At 47.0% G+C, this 19,987-nt stretch overlaps 1 protein-coding gene across 5 annotated transcripts in view; it reads right to left on the bottom strand.

Moving 5' to 3' along the window:
* PLCB2 (phospholipase C beta 2) overlaps nucleotides 1–19,957 on the bottom strand; it is a 63,273-nt gene extending 43,316 nt beyond the window's left edge. For 2 of the 5 annotated variants that reach the window (XR_657784.2, XM_009283700.2), the window contains exons 1-2: nucleotides 5,284–5,657; nucleotides 1,154–1,231 (exon numbers count right to left, since the gene is read on the bottom strand). Coding sequence is in view for 4 of the 5 variants with exons in the window: in XM_009283700.2 (XP_009281975.1) it covers nucleotides 1,154–1,231; nucleotides 5,284–5,367 (162 nt within the window). In the remaining variant the exon portion in view is untranslated. Of the gene's footprint in view, nucleotides 1–1,153; nucleotides 1,232–5,283; nucleotides 5,661–19,269; nucleotides 19,382–19,858 lie in introns of those variants that run through there. The other 3 variants (XM_009283699.2, XM_019473235.1, XM_009283698.2) reach the window with 3 other exon arrangements.
* Between the last annotated feature and the right edge of the window lie 30 nt (nucleotides 19,958–19,987).

The raw sequence follows: 19,987 nt of genomic DNA, 5'->3' as shown, positions 1-19,987 counted from the left end.
GTGAAATACCTCACTTTTGATGGGTGACAACAGCTCCCCTTGCCTCATTTTCTGCACCTCCACCAGTGCTACCACTTCTTCCTGCTGCCTGGCTGGAACCCTTACAGCAAAAATTCTACTGCCAGGAACGGACCTTGAAAGGGGAATGCAAATGACGGAGACGGCTGAAAGGAGAGCACATCTTCTATAGGGATGTGACAGTCCCCAACCTTGCGACACTGTTCTCGGAGGATATGGCTGTGTGGCAGTGCCTTGCCCCCACTGGCACTGGGGCACAATCTTCTGAGAAGGCAGAGCTCACCAACACACATGAGGTCTCTTGGCCAGGGCGCTGTGCAGGACTACTGTCTCTATCTACCATGCCTCTTCAGCATGTAGGTCACGAGGAGGAAGTAGAGCTGAACCACAGCTCTGCTCTGGAAAGCAGAAGTAAGCCCAGCCTTTCACCTCCAGTCAGATCTCTCCACCCCTCGTTGCAACTCATCAGCGAGGAACTGAATTCTCTTCCTAAATTTGTTGCCCCTCTCTCTCCTCCAGCAGCCAGCATCCTGTGGTTTACCTCCGGCAGCGTGCACACACCACCCTGGCCTGAGAGGAGCACAACTCACTCTCCAGACTTGATGTTGTCTCTACATCACTGTGGTCACTACTTTTTTATTAAATTTTCTAAAAACACCAACAAGTCAGTTAATTACAACACAGGCTGCACGTGAGGTACACGTTAGCTGAAGCTGCATACATTTAATTGCATACATCCAGCCATTTTCTTTCCAATTGCACCATTGCACTGCTTGGGAGAATCCTGTAGCATGCCGGGTAACAGGGATATCAATACTACTGTTCTCAAGTCCTTTGAAGCACATCTATTGAACTCTGCAGGTATAAAATGCCAGCGTGACAAGCACAAAAAGGCCGTGCTCATCTCTCTGGCATTTTCACAGCTTAATTTCCTGCTCTCTTCTGGAACTCTGAAGACAAATCTGCCATTGAATAAGCACGAGACTCCCAGGTCCTTTGTTGGAGGTTTCCTGCTAAGTGGAATGAGTGTGGTAGTTTGCTCCTGAGTGCAGGACTCGAGCACCTATGGTGTTTTAATCTCGCACAAACTTGAACTGGCTATTTGGAGACCAAGCTGTGAAGTCTGAGCACTTACCTTATTCTGATAGGTCCAGTATAAGTAAAAGCCCTTTGGATCCACGCGAAGAATCACAGGAGAAGCACTTGCTGTTTCCTGACAAAAAAACGGAAGAAAGAAGGTTAGCACCTTACGTGACTTGGAGAACCCATCATGGGACATAAGGTTCCCAGTTCAAATACAGACCCAGTCAGGTGAATCATCCTCTGATTTATGGAAATGAACCAGATGATTTTAGTACATCTCCAGAGTAACAGTGTGAGGCTATGGAAGCTGATCTCTGCTGAAGCCTGGGTCTCACCTAACACTATGCATTTAGCTAAAACAACTCTCTTGGAGCTTTCTATACAATGAATTAAGAGAACAAAGTACCTGTAGATGCAATTGTTTCATTTGAACTGCCTTCCCTCCAAGGCACCTACTTTGTTCTATGAGCTCCAGAAGGAGCCTAGGCCAAAGAGAGATAGCATTCATGCATGGCATCTACCATCTAGGTGCTCATGCGAGTTATCTGGGCTCTCTTTATAGAGAACGGGGCCTAGTCAGGAAGAGTTCAAGGACGGGTCCATCTAATACAGCAGATGAGTCTGCTTTAGGTGATCTTAAACTCCCTGGACTAGCTCTACACAGACTATAAAAAGAAGCAGCTATTTAAACACCCACATTACAGGCACAAAGTTACATGAAATTATTCAGGGCTGATCCTGAACCCCATATAACAGGGGGGCCCTCCAGATCAGAACCAAAGCATATGCTGCAAAGGAGACACAGGCTGCTATGAGGTTGTGTACTTTGCCTCTGAACAATTACACTGCTCCTGTATCTTCAGTTAAGGGCAATTTCACAAACATTTTCAAGACAACATCCATTCCCATCTCACACGCAAGCCTGTGCTAAGAGTTGAACTAGCGTGAGCTCTTTGGAGACAGAGATAAAGAATGCTTGGTGCCTCTAATTGGGCCCCAGCCCATTTGCTCAGTCTAGATGACTGAGTCTTCAGTCTAGATGACTCCTGACTGCATTTGACCTCTGGCGTCACAGAAGATAGGATCATAAGGCCTATCAGCCATTTCTAGGAAGGCTTCAAATTCAATTCAGGACATTGAAATACCCAGCTGAAACCGTTACTGAGATGAAACCAGTAATGGCATTTGGAAGTTGTATTTGTCACTTGGCCTTGGGTTCTTCAGTCTGTTATTGAACTCATACTTCACTCCAGAGCGTATCTGTATTTCCAGGGACCTCCATTTCCAGATTCAGTACTCTTCATTACATTAAACTGCCCATGCCACAGTGCATCATATGTTCTCCTTTTACTCACTACTGCCTTTCTCAGGGTGTAGCAGGGACAATGCTGATCTGCACAGCATCATGCCCATGTTCCCAGAACTCTTGGTTAGCTCCCTGAACACATGGCCACAAGCCATGAAGAGCAGAACAGGCAGTGTAGTACTACTACTGAGTATTGTGCCATGTTTCTAGATTAATCTCCTACGAAGCAGCTTTCTTGAAAGCTAGCTGAGGCTGCAGTAAGAACCACTGACAGCTGGCCTCCTGATCAGGGACGTGGACGTGGGGTGCAGGCAGACTTTCCTAAGGGGTGGCTCCTTGCAACAAAGGAGATGGTGAATTCCACAGAAGATGGTCTGGCAGCCAAACTGGCTGCTGCTCACACTGTGGAGTTCAACTCTAGGGCAGAAAGCAAACGTTGTCTGGTAAAATCCTGCAATACATAATCTTTCAAGGATAGAAAACATTTTTGCTTGTACTTAGAGGGCTAAGAGTCAGCAGAGCACCAAATCCACACACGTCTGCTCGGCTTAAGAGGTCAGCTACTACATTGTGCCCTACCTGAGGTTTTGCAAGGGTTCCCGAGCCAGGTCTTGAAATAAACTATCATCCATGTAGTAGGACTTAACCTCCTTAGTCTGGCTGGCAGCCCCCGCTTGCTGGATGCTAAACACAGCAGAGAGTTGCTCCTTACCCCAAGATGTTGTAACTAACTCAGTGGGGCAGGTCAGAACAGTCCTGCCTGTCAGAGATCCTACTGCACTTTCCTCTAGAGAATACATTACAAAGGCTGGACAAGGTGTAGGCACTATAGAAAAAGTGTGGATTTGCCTTACTCAGGAAACTGTTGGGTACAGTGAAAGCTCCAGTCCAGCTCCAAACTGTACAGTGATGCAAGGAGCCAGTCTGATCTACCTTCATTCCTTTCCCTCAAATATTGTGGAAGGAGTTCAAAACTGTTACCAACAGCACGGCCAGGTCAATTCAAAGAGTGAAACAAAAAAACGCAGGCCCACGACCTTTGAAGAGCTGCTTTTATCCTGACCTTCCACTAGCGATCCTGCAGCCCGGAGCTCTTGCCATCATCCTTTGCAGCCTGCTCTAACTGCAGAGTGGGAAAGAACGATGAGATGGAGCAACGTGACCGGAACAGCCCACTTGTGGAGAGGGCTTTCGTTATTGTTGGAGGTCAAGTCTGTAAACTACTTAGTAGTTAGAGGCAACCTTTTAGGGATGTTTACAAATCTGTCAACCTTTGGGAAAAAACCACACAGGACTTGAGCTCCCTGACTCCTACGGTTGGTTGCAGCAGCAAATAAACACTTGGTGGGTCTTGGAAGCCCAACTTGACTCACCTTGGGTTTCAAGGGAGCCTAACTATCCTAGGAATTCCCGGTGAAGTACTTAACAGCTTCAAGTTTTTGGGAAAGTGGTCCCCAAGGACTGAGCTTAGAAAGTCAGCAGCAATTTTAGACAAGTTTGGCTACTGTTATTCTCAGAAACCAAATCCCTGTTCAAATTCAAAAAAGCCACGAGTGCATTCTGCAGGCAGGGGCCGCACTGGAAAGAAAGAGAAGGCTGCGCTTTCTACCGTATGCTGGTGTCATCCTCCTGTTTACGTACAGCTAGTGGAGTAACTGCCCAGTGATATTCCAACCCGTATCCCTCAGCATCCATCCTTTGTCAGCTGTATATTACATTGCTTCCTCATTTCCCAGTGCTGCTGGACCACCCTGCTTACATTGCACACAAGTGATCTGCACCCCCCGCCCCCGCACAGACTGCCTTGAGACTTAAAACTCTATTCCAGCTTTACGCCCACAAAAGTAAGTGCTAAACCCTCCTGCATTGCTGCTGGAGGCTCCTTTTAATGTGTCTCATCTGCAATACCACATCAAATGTTTTCCCCAGATCTTGGTGAATAAGCATAACCTGGCCTGCCCCCGTTTTATCAACATTTATGCTCAATAGCAGACAATTCATACTCCAGACAAAATGGATGGGCACAGCTGCTGTCCCCTTGCTCAGGTACGCGGGTATTAGGGGAAATACTCTTTTGCCTTCTTAGAAAGTGAGTTACATTCAAATTAACTTCTCTTCTGCTGTTCCACACTTTCTTCCCCTCACAATGAAAAGCAAACGGAGACTGCAAACCAGGTGTTTTGAAGATACAAGAGAACACCGAGTTGGAGAGAGAAGCAGCTTTTTGCAGCACCCTCCGAGGCTCCGGCACTGTTAAAGCACAGGCCCCTTGCTGCTCGGCCGCTGCGCACTTGGTAGCTGACAGACCCACAAGCCGGGCAGGCGTGGGAGGACATGGCTCACCCTCTGATCCACTCCAGCAACAGGGCCATAAGAGGAAGCAACTTGGAGCCCGATTTCCTCTCTATCTGCAAAGCACGGAGAGTCCGCTCAGCTCTGGAGCGGATCCTACCCCTCATGCTGCTCCGCACGTGTCCGAATGCAGCATGTGCCTCTCGCCCCAAGGAGGCTCCCAGCAGCGACTGCCTTCCTGAGGGCTGGTTCAGAGACAGGACCCTGGGGTCCTACACCAGAGGAGCTGTGCGCACAGACCCAGTGGCACACTCCATTTACTTCCACCCTCCACAACAGCAAGAGGTGCAGAAGCCACATCACCGACCCCTAACATATACGCCCTTTGTTTTTAGCTCTCAGCTCTCCTGTTCCTCTCAGTTCACTCGCCCTGTCCAGACATCACTGCTCTCAGGTACGACGCACAGCATCCCATCCCCCCATGGAGTACATGCTCCCAGCCTCCCCACAAACCCTGACCAAAACACGGTATCTGTCCTGTCACCATGCATACAATCTAGCGAAGCAAAAACCCCGGTACTCACATCGTCCCATTTGATGAAGCGCTCGCCCTTGGACAGATACTCCTTCACCTCCGGGGGCTGCAGGACAGGGGTAAGCATTGACATTCTGCCCCGCAGATGTGCTCCTCAGCTACCAGAAGCAATAGCAGCTGCACAGTTTGCTCCTCCTTGGCCCCCTCTCCTCTATCTCTGTCTCTCACATGGCAGGGCTCTCTGCCATCGCCACTGTTGGCATCGGAAAGCAAACAGCCTCTTATATCCCAGCCAAATTTAGGAGGGGCAGGCAGGCGAGGACCGATGAATCTGCATTGTAAATCAACAGCTCTCCAAGCAAGCACGCGGAGCTCAGCCCAAGGTCACCTAGAGGAAAGCTTGCGATGGGTTGAGATGCCCGCGCGGGCAGTCATGCACACGCGCTGTCTCTCCAGGAGGGACCTACTCCTCGGAGTTGTGCTTGTGAACCACACGGTTCGTAGCACTTCCGCAACTGAACTTCCTTAAATTTCTCTTTGACGAAGTGCAGGCATTACCAGCCGACACTCAAACTATTTCAGCAGATGTGGTTACAGAACAGCTCAGGATTTGGCTACAAGCAGACTGCCCCCTTCATGCAACGGACCAAATATCACATAAAGTAAACTTATTCTTTGCTTTGTACACAATCCATTTCTGGGGCCACTTGCTGCACTGTCCAGTCTAACTTTTTCCCTTTCTCTTATGGGTTTTCTGAATGTCAACCTGAAAAGTGAGACAGACCAGTAGAGCAGATGGAAATTCCACAGACAGATGAAATAAAACACTCACAAGAGTCCCTAGGAACTGCAACATTCTCCAGATTCACTTGGGTCTACTGCAGGTACTGTGGGAACACAGAATGGGAGAGATGTGTAAGGTGGGGATTATAACAACGAAGCCACAGGGAAGTGACAGAAAGCAGAACAGAGGGTTAATGGCAAACAGGGCAAAAACGAGTCCCTGCTCCTGACCTTGGAACGAGGCAGTTATGTGTGGACAGCAGAGGAGGAAAGTTGCTGCTGGTGGCAGATGCGCACTGGCTAACCAGAAGGAGAGTGGCTTGTGAAAAGGACTGACGTGGGCAAGGTTAATTTTAGTCAAAAAGGCAGAGCCCCACAACTAATTAGAAGTGGAGATAACTGCGCTACACTTGCTATAATAGGATTCCCAGCCACACGGTGGGACTTCATCCTTGTTGTCTCCTATGAAAGTCAAGGTGTAGCACTTGCCATTGCTCAAGAGGGACAAGATACTGCCAAAAGTAGTGCAGATTCTGAGAAGGGTGGACAAAGAAACTACCACTGTGCAAAGGGAGCCAGCTGCATGGTTTTGTGGCTTCTTTCCCACCCCTGACTTACCCAGTTTGATAAGGCCAGCACTTCAAAGCAGACTGGACAGTCGGGGGAAGGCTGACTGAAGGAATCCTAAGGGCATTCTCAAATGTTAGTGGCATGAGGCAGGAGACATTAAGTGGACCTGTAGCAAGTGCTCTAGCTGTAAAAAAACGAAAGATGGCAGCAATTATCAGAGAGATGCCTGCTGCAGAAACAAGAGAACCCTGAACAAACCTAACATCCTTTGTGCATTTCTTTCAAGGGTTTATCTGCCTGACAAACTGGGAATAAGAGAGCTTCTACATTTCCAGCTACCACCGAGTTTTCTGCAGTTACTAACATGTTTTGCAAGGCACCGTACTTTCCAAGAATTGGCTATCCAAGCTAAGGCTGTTAGTTCTATTTTATTAGGGCAGTGAACTGAAGTGGCTTACCCATAGCTGTGGTTGCTTGGTGTCAGGGCTGAGACTAGGGACATGGGAATCCATCACCTCCGGTCTCATAACCGGGCCACGCTCGTGGTATTAAGCTTCCTTTGCACGTGTGTCAAAGTTACACATGCTTCTCAGGCATCCAGCTGACAGCACTGGGGTACTCCAGGCCCAGCCAAGACGGCATCACCAGGACCCCCCCTACGCAGAGAATGCTGTTACTCCCAAGCGGCAAAGCAGCAGATGACAGTGTCTGCCCAGATCTCAAAGGCTGAGCTGGAAGCGCTCAGGGACATCAGCAACAGCCTGGGACTTGGCATAAATGCCAGTGAAACGCCAGGCACTGCTGGGTGGGTTTTGTCCTCTGTGCTCTCCTTGCAAGCAGCTTAGGAACAGACCCTGGGGCCTAGGTACATATAGAGAAAGGCCATGGGAGCACAGGAGGCTGCAGTGAGGAGCGAGAGTTTTCTCCACCCTCACTCAATCCCTTCTGCAAGGCCAGAGCAGTTTCAGGGCTGCTTAACTTTAACTTAGGGAACAGCTGTGAAAAGGATAAAGAGCATCGATCTTGCTCAGAAGTGCTGCAGTCCTCCCGTCCTCTGCAACACAGAAAGCACTGAAGGAAGGCCTTGGAGGTCACAGCTGTGAAGATGTGAAAGGTGGGATGAGCTCCGGCCGCCTGGTACTGCAGGCAAGATCAGTCACAGCTACTGGTTCAGTGGCCCAGCTGGTATTTACCAGAGTTATCATAGCTTTGTGAACCATGTCTGCTTCCTGCCAGAACCAGGGCCTCACGGAAGGGCTGCTTCTGTCCTGCATTCTCTCAGGCCTGGATATTCAACAGCTTTCTCTGTCTCATCAACAAACCTAAAGTAAGCAAGAATCCTGCCACAGCTTTACTTGCTTGTCACTCAAGGTCAGCTTTCCCTAAGGGATAACACTATATTTTAAAAAAAACCAACATGAAGAGCAGGAACCAAGCTAGCGGCTGTCCTGTGAGGCTGCATGGCACTGCACAACATCAACTGCCAAAATCCCCGCTTGCATGAAGACGGTCACAAAAGCTGAAGCTCACTTCCTTTTGCATAACCCAGCCTCCTTATCTTTCATTTCATACTCCTTGCTCTATGTGGGAGCTTCTGTCCCTTGCATGAAGAGATGGCTGATGGAACAGCGATAGAATAAAGCAACAAGTCCTGCCCTCTGCTGAAAGCTCTGATATCAGAGCAAGCAGAAGCAGCAGCACTTTCAGCAGTATTTATTCCAACTGCCCTTTATTTTCTTTCTCCTGCAAGGCCCATCACCCAGTGTATACTCATCCTATATCCCCTCTGTTTAGGGCCCCATGTCTCCTTTGCTTTCATCCCTTACCTTCGCCACTGTGCATCCCACCACCCACTACAAGAGTTTTGATATAAGAAAGTTTCCCTTCCCCCCTCCCCCTTTTTTTTACTCCCCTGGAGACTCTTCCTTACCTCCCTGTCCTATCTATTCAGCAGCCTCTACCTCCCACAAAGCGCATGCAGAAGCAAGGTAGTCAGCATTACCCTTCACAGACTTTACAAGATAGGGTCTGTAGACGGTGATTTAAGCCATGCTGTCTATTAAACCACCTTGACTGGATGGCTCCCGAGTTCTAGCAAATTATTTTATAACCTCAACCCCAACCTATTCCTAGCACACACAAAATCTGTAAGAAATCTCTTCCAGCATTGTTCCATTATAATTATATTTTGCAATGTGTAATACTGTCCTCTAGTGAACAGCTACGATATTGCACACACAGCCTTTAGCATTGCCTTCAAACACCAGTAATAAATTCACAGCTAAGCAAAACTGAGTTCATCCCGCTGCTCCTTTTTCTATTCTGCCCTCTGAGCCCTGGGAATCCTGAAAGGATTAATGACACCATTACGACCACAAAGGCCAGTATTTTCTCACCACCCCTAGAGAGGAGAACTGCTGAGTGTGTGTGCCGGGGCATAGTTTGTGTCCTACTTTGAGCCCAAACCACAAAGGCCAAGGATTCATGACAGCTGACAGCATGACTCTTCAACTTGATCTGCAAAAGTCAGAGGGCAGTGGACTATGGCACAGAAAGACAAGTGGCCACAGATGCCACAATACCATAAAAGCAGTGAGGTCTTGTGTTAAAAAAAACCCAAAAAAACAATCTGACCAACCACCGAGACATTGTTAGGTCCATAATTAACTGTTCACTGTGCAGGAATATGCAGGAGTATGTTATGCTTACAGCACTCTGATGTATTTAGGCATATTCCCAAACTGCACAGCTGAGTGATGCAGGCAGGCTCACACACTATTTAAACATCCTATACATTACTGCAGTACAAAAATAATCGCTGCACAGGAATGACTGAACCATGCAATTCCTAATTGCTAGCAAAAGAATGAAACTTTCCAAGATGGGCCACTGACAGAAGAGGAAGGATGATGAAGAGCAGCAGCACACTAGACAGAACGTGCCCATCTCATGTTACCTTGCAGTAACGGAGCAGCAAGAACAGGAAAGCGAGTTCTACCAAATCTGGAGGTGAATCCATCTAACTGCCCCACTTTGCTTACCTACGGTATAAAATACTGACCTGGAAATCAGGATATGGGGGAGGAAGCCCCATTTTGCTCTTGACCTCATCAACTTTTTCTTCCTACTCTACCAGCCCAACTTACTTCAACTGCAAGCTGCCTCTTTCTGTGGATGTATTTGCTGCCTGCCACAGCAGATTCCCAGTCCTAGTTGAGACCTTAGTATTGCTGTAATACTTCTGTCATACTCCCATCCTCATTGCTTCTGCATTTCAGTCAGTCTATTAGTTTTACAACCTGGACTTTACTCATTCTACTTCCCCTGGTCCAGCATAATTTTTTCCACTTGTGAGAAGGTCAATCCCAAAGCACATTTTGCAAATGCAATCTCCTATGGAAGGTCCAAAGCAGCAAACCCAGCTGCCACAGTAACTGCATCTGCCCACGTGAGTCAAGCCCAGAAGAACACAGTCCCCTTGGGCAGGTCACAAAGAACAAGACATTATTTCACCTGCAGCTCAGGGGGCTTTGGAGATCAAGGTCAACTTCTTAAACTGACATACCAGGGAGGTAGTACCTGGGGCAAGACACAAACCTAACAGCTTTAGGAATGGGAGAAATTACATATTTTTAAGGTCAACATGCTCATTCTCAGTTGAGACAAGCTATTATTCCTGAAGCATCAGTCTTCACTGTGAAATAAAGAATGAAGAGTGAGCTCTCTGATGCACAACAGCTTCTGCTCAAAGCATTCAGAGTGCAGGAAAAAAACCAAGATCCCCTGGAAAGAGGCATGCTTCTTGCCCCATCCAGTCAAGAGCCTGAGCACAGACTCAGGTACTGAGCATGCTTTGACTCTTCCCCTTCAGAGAGCTCTGAGGCAGCCTCTTAATACAGGATTTCCAGGGTAAGGTAGCAGGTTAGTCCAGTCTTCAGGGCAGGACTGAATCCATCCATGCTCCTCTGAGAGCAGGCATGTCTGCATATGCAAGTTCAGAGAGATGAGAGCTCTTTGGCTGAGAAGCAAAGGGTATCAGCTTGGTTCCAGCATCAAGCTAAGGCAAGTAATGTGGCCTTCAGCCCACGGTTTTGTCAGCACAAATGTACCAAGTTTTCTACATGGATTTAGACAACTGTATCCATATGTGTAAGCCCCAATGCACTGACTTTGAAGGGCAAAGCATCCCAATGAATCCCGTTCAAGAGACAGAGGCTCCCATTCCAGACTACCCCCTGGTGCAGTGCTATACAGAGTCAGGGATGAAAGAACAATTAAAAAAAAAGGCTATACACCTTCTTTGCACTTCCCCTACCAGCTGATTCCAAGTCAAAGCAGCCTCAGACTGCTACCCAAGAACCACTCTGCCTACTCAGCTAATGGAGCTGAATAGGTTTCAGCCATGGTCTTCCCTGGCCCTTCCACAAACTTCAGTTCTCCACGTGCTAGACCAAAAATCTGCTTTAGTAATATCCAGCTTCAACCTTCCACTATTCCCCTCCTCACCACAAAGGCCTTTGCACACTGTATTCCAAACTCTTCACCTCTTTGAGGTGGAACGCACTTGTGAAGCAATGACATTCAAGTTTAGTCCTACAGGAAAGAATGCATTTTCCATCAGAGGCTGCAAAGGAGAAGTCAGGTAGGTTTGCAGGTAGGCCTACAGCCTCCACTGTTTTAAGTGAATAGTGCAAAATCAGAGATTCACAAGCTTTTCAGGCTAAGGACCACTTTCAGCCCCCACAAGTTTCTCACTAACCTCCACTTAGATCACTGAAGCTGTTGGGGAAAAAAAAAAAATCTCAACAGGCACAATGGCTCCAGAGCCCATGGAAGCCATCACATGAAGCTGATTTACACCAGCTGATATCCCCAGCAACTGTAAAATGAAGCTAAAGGTGTCTGAAGCTAAAGGGGCAAGGCCTCATCCAGGCACTGTCCTTTGATCATCACCTGCGATGGGACAAGGGTTTTATATCACATCCTGAAGAGATGATGAAAGCCGTTTTTGTTCACCTTTGCAGAGAGGTTTGCTCTCTTGACACACTGCTGCCCGCGATCCTGCTGTGTATGCAGGCAGAGTACTGTCTCAGCTCACTGCCATTAATGCACGTGAATACGCACACACGGCGTGGCCATTGCTTCTTTCCATCGCTGCTCTCCAAGAGACTCATCTCCCCGCCTTACTGGGAAATGCCCTTCTTTCTACCTTGTTTATTGTTACTTGTACTTTTTTACATAGCTTTTGTAGCCCTGATGAGTGCAATCAGTGCAGTATATTTTAAATCACCTCCTGTCTTTCTAGAGGTCAAAATTAGATCTTGAAAATTATTTTTTAATTTCATCATGTTATCAAACAGGGGACAAACAACAGGCAAACACACAAAATGACTACAGATTTCTTGGAAAAGAGTTCTCTAGGAAACTTTAAACGCTGCGTGCAACCCCAGCCACGCTTTCTTTGGAACAGTCAGATAAACACGGGAACAGGAAAAAGCGGCAAATGGAATGGAAGTCACTATCAGAGCGTTAAGGAAGGCCTCTTATGAGGTCATTCTGTGGCATCCAGGGTGCATGAATGGCCAAAGGCAGCAGCACGTTCATGTGCTACACTGACTAATACAAGGCTGGGTGTACTGGTGGGAACAGCCAAGGCTCACGAAGGCTTATCAGAGGCGGCTTCTGTCTAACGAGGCATGTTCACAAAAAGCAGCGCAGCTTCACCAGATATAAACACCAGCTCTGACACGTGCCGCCTTGTTAGTGCTCATGGCATACACGACTGGGTTAGATGTCAGGTTTGATTCCATTCTGCAGTTCACAATCTGTGGCCTTTAAGATCCCGGTAAACAAGCTGCAGTTGGTCCCCAGGCTCACACAACCTCCATAGTATTTTTCAGCTGACAACGATGCACATGCCGTGGTCCGCAGAAAATTGAGGAATAATACTGTTATATAACCAAAACCATTTGGACACCACTGCTGGGAATGTATACATCCAGAAGAGTGGATGATTATCAAACTACTGGATCTGGAAGAAATACTTTCCTGAGCAGAATGGCCAGTGGCTTGTAATACAAGATTTATCTGAAGACAACACAGCATTAATAAGGAATCTCACTTAAGCCCATAGCCAACAAATCTTCCCCCTTTTCACAGGCGTACAACATAGCAGGACTGAATTTTCTGCTGACATTTTCCATGCTTTCTGCTCCTGGAAGCATCAGAACAGCCTCTCTAAGACTTTACAGCTCCATTTCCAGTCGCAGCCTGAACCAGGATGGCAGAAGTGTAAAAGCAGTAAGATGTAACAAGTAAGAATCAGCTCCAGCAGAACTGGGAGAGGCTTCAGGCTGCTATTTTAATTCAGTTAAATAACCCTCCCTTGCACAGGATTATCAACATGAGTCCAGCACATTTTCCTTATTCAGCTACCAAAGCCAAGCACACAGAAGTGGAGAAAGTCAAAAAGTAACAGCTGCTTTTGATTTTTTCTGCAACAAAAAACCTGCTGTGAGATCAGGGAGCATTATCGCATTCAAAGCTACATTATTTACATTATTTAACTAGGGTGAAAACCCACGCTAACCCCACATATAAAAGAACCTATTTGGATCTTTAAAGCAGTTAAAACTTCATGTTGCCTTAGTGTAACTCAGCAAGGACCCAAACTTAAGCTAAGTCAAGCTGACTTTGAAGAATGGGCAAGCTGTTTGGTCTAACCAAGAGCTTGGCTGCATTCAGAGCTGGCCCCAAAGAGGGCTGGAGCAATCATGCATAAATGAACTACTAAAAAAGCACCCTTCTCCATCCTGGGAAAAAAAAAAAAACACAAACCAAAACTATCCCAGATTGAAACAGCAGTAACCCAGGCTAAACCAGGATCACTTTAGCTTCAGGGCTGCCTCATGAGATCGTGGATAAGGCTTTCTAAGAAAATCCTGTTCCAGTGCTTGTAGTGGCAATCACAAGTTGGCGCAACTCTGAATAAAGCATTGTCATTCTGCAAACACTATAGCTTGCCTGAAAATACAGCCTATGTCAGTGCTCTCCCACACATACATGTGAGCAAATACTATATATATATGTGTGCGTATCTGTGTGCATCAGGGAGAAGCACAACTCGTACACATTCATTCTGCAGACATAAAGGTGGGCAAGTTCAGCTTCTTCAGACCATGAAAACCAGAGGCAGAGGTGCACAGTCAGATTATGTGGCCATTAATCATCACTGTCCTATTGCTTGAAAAGCGGTGGTTATTTTCGAAAAACATCTGAACACACTTCTGAGGGCTGTAAAGTGTGTGGGGGGTGTGTACATGCACATTTCCCCCTTGCAAAATGAACAATGAAGCGCTGATTTTTGACTCTAGATTCCTGCACAGAGATTGTGTTTAGAGTCACAACCAACACAGAGAACACAGGTTCGCACCCAAAGAGAAACCTTTTTTATTAAAAAAAAAAATTCACCCTCTTGGAGTCCTGCAGTTAGTGAAACGAGGGCAACTTTCCTCTCCACAAACTGATGCGTGAAACTTACAGCTCAGAGCACTGGGAACCCCTGGGACTAGAGCCACATTCCAGCAAATGGCAAGGTTTCTTATTTCAGTGAGTGCCCAGGGCACTGTCAAGCCACCCTTGTCAGCCTTTTCTCGGTTTCAGAAGTGTGTCATGGAAACAACAGGCCAAAGACAATTCATGTCACCTGGGAGAACTCCCTGCCTCCAGAAAGCTGACCAAGATCTGTCTCCACTCAACAGTACACCGAACCTCAAATTACACCAAATAAAAGCAGAGCTCCCAAAACATTGTGAACGCCTCTGCTATAAAGCTAGCCAAGTGGCTCTCCCCACTCCAGAGTCTGAACCATTGTCTACTTACAGAAACTTCTAAACATTAAAACCAAAACACTAAATCCTTTTCAGACATCCTTTTCACTCTTGAGTTTTCCCACCAAGGAAACATTCACTGTCCAAGGCTCTCCTGCAAGCAGGACATACTCTTTACACCGTGCAGATGGTTCACAGCATAATAAAATGGCTCAAAATGGGCCTCACCGAAGTGATGATACAAGGTTGAAGCTGCTGATGCATCACTACCCTGAGCTACCAGCTTTCTGCCCAAGGCCTCTATCCTGAGCAAAACCAGACCTCTTGCTGTTACATCTCAAAGTCAGCACCACTTTTACTATCTTCCCCACCCACCCTATAACCTCTGCAGATCACTTTCCAAGACAGCGGGTTGTGCAAACTTCACTTACCACAGCTAAATCAGAAGCTGAAGGAATTAAAAGAACATCCCCAACCTCCCCCCCCATCTGTTATTGGATTAACGAGAGACAGCACCTTCCCACATAAGACAGAGGAGATTTCAAAGCAAGAGGAAAATGCCAGAGAAGAGAATCCGATTCCCTGCAGGCTCCAAACGGGAGACTGGAACAACAGTGTGAAATAAGGCATATTTCCTTTAGAAGGGCAGACAGCAGAGCTTGAGAGACTGTCCCCTGTCAATGGCAGAGACATTCTCTAGGACAGGAGGTTCAAGCCTAGAAAAGTCCTAGCAAAGCTCAAAGCACTTCAGCCAAGAAAGAGACGAATTTAAACACACCTATTCCATCCTCTAAACATTAGGAAGCAGGTAGAAAGACCTCATCCATCTCTCCCCTCCCCGGCTCACAAATGTGACCAAGGAGACAAAATAAAGTTTAAAAAGCAACACATTTACAGTCAATAAAAAAGTTACAATTCTTTATGAAGTCTACAATCTGCCTGTAGAAGTCACACTGCCAGAGGCAGACACCAAGAACAAAAACCAGGGCCAGAGTTCAGACAAGGGAGCGTATAACATCTTGGTAGTGAATTATGATTTTAGAGTTACACCAGCTAACCTAAGTGGAGTAATCAAGCCGCACACCTTGCAGAATAAGCTGGTCATTTGTAGGGCGTCACATCAGAGTGCCTCCTAATGACAGGGCACAGGAAGGAAAGGCAGAGAGGCTGCCTTTGCTGAATCAAAAGCACAGGAGCAACGGGACTGTGGGAAGCCATCCAGCCCAGCCCTTGTCCCAAGGCAGGATCAGCTGTGACATTTATCAGCTCTGACAGACATTAGTTCAGAGCACTTCAGGAGGCCTCCGTTAACAGTGGAGACTCCACCACCTCCCAGGCAATCCAATCCAGTGTTTCACTATTCTCAGAAGCAAGGTCTGTACAGGGGTAATATCTTAGGCCAATAATCTTCCCTTAATTAAGTCTTCTCTGTCCTGAAGCACTAGATACTATCCACTGACTCTGAACATGGGAAATCAATAATACAAGTTTATTTAGCTACATCCTTCAGGGTCCCTGGGAGAGCAAGCAAACATCCCATTGCAACAGGCAGCAGCAGAATTCAAGCAGTGCTGTTCAGTCAGGTAGGTGGAACACCAATTCTTCAACAATCTGTCTCAGCACTTCGGTTTTCAACTCAACACAGATGTAAGGCAGTAAGTAGCAGGCTCGTAAGTAAGCGAGTTTCCTAGTGGACCCTCAGACAAGAGAAGTAAAAAATTAGAGAAGCTTATAAACAACAGGACCCTGAAGAGTACGGTGTTTGGACTGTCGTGGGAGAAAGGCTAGATGTTCATGGGCTACACAACTCTCCTTTGTTGGCAGGTCCAATCCCAGGGTGCACCATGTGCCCTTGACTCCGTTTATCTTGGGTGAGCGATCTCTTTTGCATTCTTCAGGCAAAAATCTCAGAGAAGACTGATTTGCAAGCTTTGTCTAGTGTCTGACATATTCACTGACTTTACAAGACCTCTGAGCTCTGCACCCCAGAGCTCTTTCTACACCACAGGAGCCTGCTCAACGCACAGCTTGGTATTTCTGCTAAAACTCAGAGGACAAAAAGAAAATATCATTATTGCAGCTCTGGCTTCCTGGCCCTCATTTGCCTTTATGGGTGGTTGTTAGCAAGGAACTAAGCTTAGGAACAGAAGTCACACGCCTTCTGGCAGCTGCCTGCACTTGAACAAAAGGACCTGGAGAGAAACTCACACCCATTTATTTGTTCACAGTTAAAAGAAAAGCTCACACCTGACTTTGGCAAAAGCCAACAAGACTTAGTATTTAATGAAGGCCAGTCTTGTCTTATTCAAAGCTGAGACAGCAGAGGGTTTGGCATAGAGGAGAGAGCCTTAAGACCACTGAATTTCTTTAATAATGTGGTAGAACTGTTGTCTTCTATGAAGGCTAAGTCTACGCTGCAGCCAGGAGGCACACCACAGCCTGAATAACCAATGAATAAGTGCAATGTGGAGACGAAGATGCTACGCTGAAGGCAGAATGTCTCTAGAATGACACAATTCGGTTTTAAGACAACTACAGAGCTGCAGTCCTGAGGAGTGAAGGGGAGCAAGAGAGCCGGGAAGGCAGGAAGGAGGGTAACTCATGTTGAATTATCTATTGCCACATTTTCTAGCTGGAACAGCTTTGGTTGCTCCTAGAACCTACATTCAAATGATACAAGGTGTAGCGGGATCTCAACCACACCACACTCACTGCCTTTGCTGGGACTGCTTCTGTGATGTTCTTAGCCAATCCAGTCTGCCAAGACTTCCACTGATGGAAAAGGAGTGCTATTAACTGTTGGATTTATAAACAGAGTTTTGGTGAGCAGAGGGCAAAAAAAAGCAGCACCAGTGAAAGAGCAGCAATCATTTGCACAGAGATTAAGAAGGATTGGCTTCCTTCCCAGGAGAGGGGAAACTAATTTTGGGGACATAGTACCAAGATATGCAGCTATAACTGCTTTTTATTACACTGATACCTACCACCTCACTGTTACCTTCTGTGCCTATTTCCTGCATCAACCTGCTGACTCTTAAATACCCTTTATCAAACTCAACATAATGTACATTTGAATACCTAGCAACACCGGGGCTCTCATTTTTGTCTACCACTTTCTGGACACTACAACAGGGTTGAGTTAAGCAGTGAAGGAGGATGTAGCATCTCCAAGGATGGGCTTAAAATGAGGGAAGACAACACGGACTAGACAAGCATCAGGCAAAAACTGTCAAGACCTCACTCAGCCCCAGAGGAACCGCCTGTATATGTCAATCCTCTCCCCAAAATTCCAGAACTGGAATTGAGGAAGAGCATAGGGAAAGGACTCATGGCAGGTAGTAATCCATCGTCCTTTCACCAGAAGCAATGATAAATTGTATCAGCGGCGACAACAGAGATCACGGACAGCATAAGGGTTTGGAATGAACCGATTTCTGCACAGATCATTTGAGGAAGAACTGAGTGGACACAGACAGCAGCCCAGTGAGGCTCTGCCTCTGCCCATCTTTGCAGCATTCAACAGCAGGAAGACAAAGGCCAGCAAGGATGTGAGTACAGACCAGCAGCTGAGAGGACGGATTCAAAAACAAGCTGAAGATCTAAGAAGTTATGCTAGACAAAAAAAGTCCAAACTCAATCTTAAAATACTCTGTAGCACAGAAACTCTAAAGTCTTTGACCTCAAAATAAACAGCTCAGTGACATAGGTGAAACAGAGGAAAGGTGTGCTGAAGTCACAATCAAGTTACAGAATTTTTCTTTTAAGTACAAAGAAAAGATGGAGCAGCAGACAGCTGGTGAATGAAATGCGAGAAGCAAGGGGAGAAGGGGTTGGAGTAAACACATCACCAAGAGAAAACAGCCTGAAAAATTAGTAGAAAATCCATTTTGTAGGAATTGCTATAAATCCACACGTACCGCAACTTAAACATATACAGCCCATGGGAATTTGTGTATAGAATCTACAGAACTAATACAGAAGGTGCATTTCTACAACTCAGGAAAACTGTCAGTAGGATGCCATCAGCTCATGCTATTCAGGTGTATGAAATTTAACTTCAATGAGAAGAATGCAGTCAGGTGTAATAAATCAGGGCAAGAGAGATAAGGGGGCCCAGAGAAAAGTGGTAACACCTACTAACAAATGTTTCCTAGACATACCAGGTTACAGCAACATTTCATGAAAATCAGTATTTCAGGAGGACAGAGCACATCATTAGCTGTAGTTCAGAATCAGCCACAGACTCACTCGGGTTGGAAGGGACCTTTAAAGATCACATAGTCCAATCCCCCTGCCTTGGGCAACAAGCCCCCTCTGCCCTGAACAGGCAGTGAAATCACCGCTACCCTTGCCAGTGCCAGCAAGGCAGCCACAGCGGGATCCACTCACTCCTGCATCTACACTGCACAGCCATGATTTTTATTACTATAGATGAGATTTGTGCTGAGGCCAAAAGGCAGAGGATCTCCAAAAGCAGCACAACATCACACCCTTTAGCCCTTCCATCCAGGCAAAAGCAGGGTCTGCATACAGAGCACCCCATGTCTGCATAGCTGCTCTCTTCCAAGAAGAGTTTAGTCCCCAAAATTCCTTCGCCCTTGTAAGAACAATCAGGTAGAGCTTTTAGTCAACACAATCCACCTTTTGCCAAGAACTACAGTTATTTTGAAGTTGCTCCATTTTATTCCCCAACATATTTTCTGCCCCAGTAGTCTTCCTCAGAGCTGCAAGCTCCACACTCCTTCCTGCAAAAACTCAGAGGTTTTCCCTTTTCTCTCCCAACCCTCCACATTTTTCCTGCTATTGAGAGTAAAAATAAAATGCCACTGTTAACTCAAAACTCAGTCACTCACTTCCTCTGATGCCTTCCTGGGTGACATCCATCTCTCCAGCTGCTGTCAGCCTCTTTCAGAACTGCAGCTCCTTGTAAACAAGAGGCTTTCTGCTGCAACGCACCTGACCGGCCTAAGATTTAAGGAAGGAAGAAAATTATTGTAAAAGGAGCAACAAAATAATTCTCAAAAGTAAACATTTTGCACCGTAAAGAGAAAAAAAAGGCTAATCCATACTCTAGAGCAGCGTTTCAGCTGTCTTCTGAGTAAGGCAACGTAATGCTTTTGTAGGGGACTAACACATGGGGAGAATCAAATCGCATACGACTAACATCGGGGTCAACCAAATCCTAATAGCAACAGCACGGCTTTAGATTACCTCTGCAGGGCCGGGATCAGCCCCACCCAAAGGGAACAAGAACAGCCCCTCTCCAAAAGCCGCCGCTTAGCCGGGGCGTCCCTCCAGCTCCACCGAAGCTGCGGGCAGCACCGCGTACCCGCCGGCAGGGAGGCACCGAGGAGTAACTCATCGAGAAGAGAAAGCGGAGGGGAGGCTTCCGACCTCCCCCTCCCGCGCCAGGCCTCTGCCGGGAGCCTCCCTCGCACTCACCCCTCCTCGCAGCGCTCCCCGCGCTCACGGAGCCCTGAGGGCGAGCCTTAATTTCGGGCCGACTCGGCGGGACGCCGCCCGCCCTGCAGGCCCCGGGGGCTACCCGCAGCAGCAGGCCGAGCCCCAAGA

Source organism: Aptenodytes forsteri, unplaced genomic scaffold (assembly GCF_000699145.1).
Source record: "Aptenodytes forsteri isolate BGI_AS27 unplaced genomic scaffold, ASM69914v1 Scaffold535, whole genome shotgun sequence".
Taxonomy (NCBI): Eukaryota; Metazoa; Chordata; class Aves; order Sphenisciformes; family Spheniscidae; genus Aptenodytes; species Aptenodytes forsteri.
The sequence above is the reverse complement of the archived record's forward strand: the minus strand, read 5'-3'. Positions and strand labels throughout refer to the sequence as shown.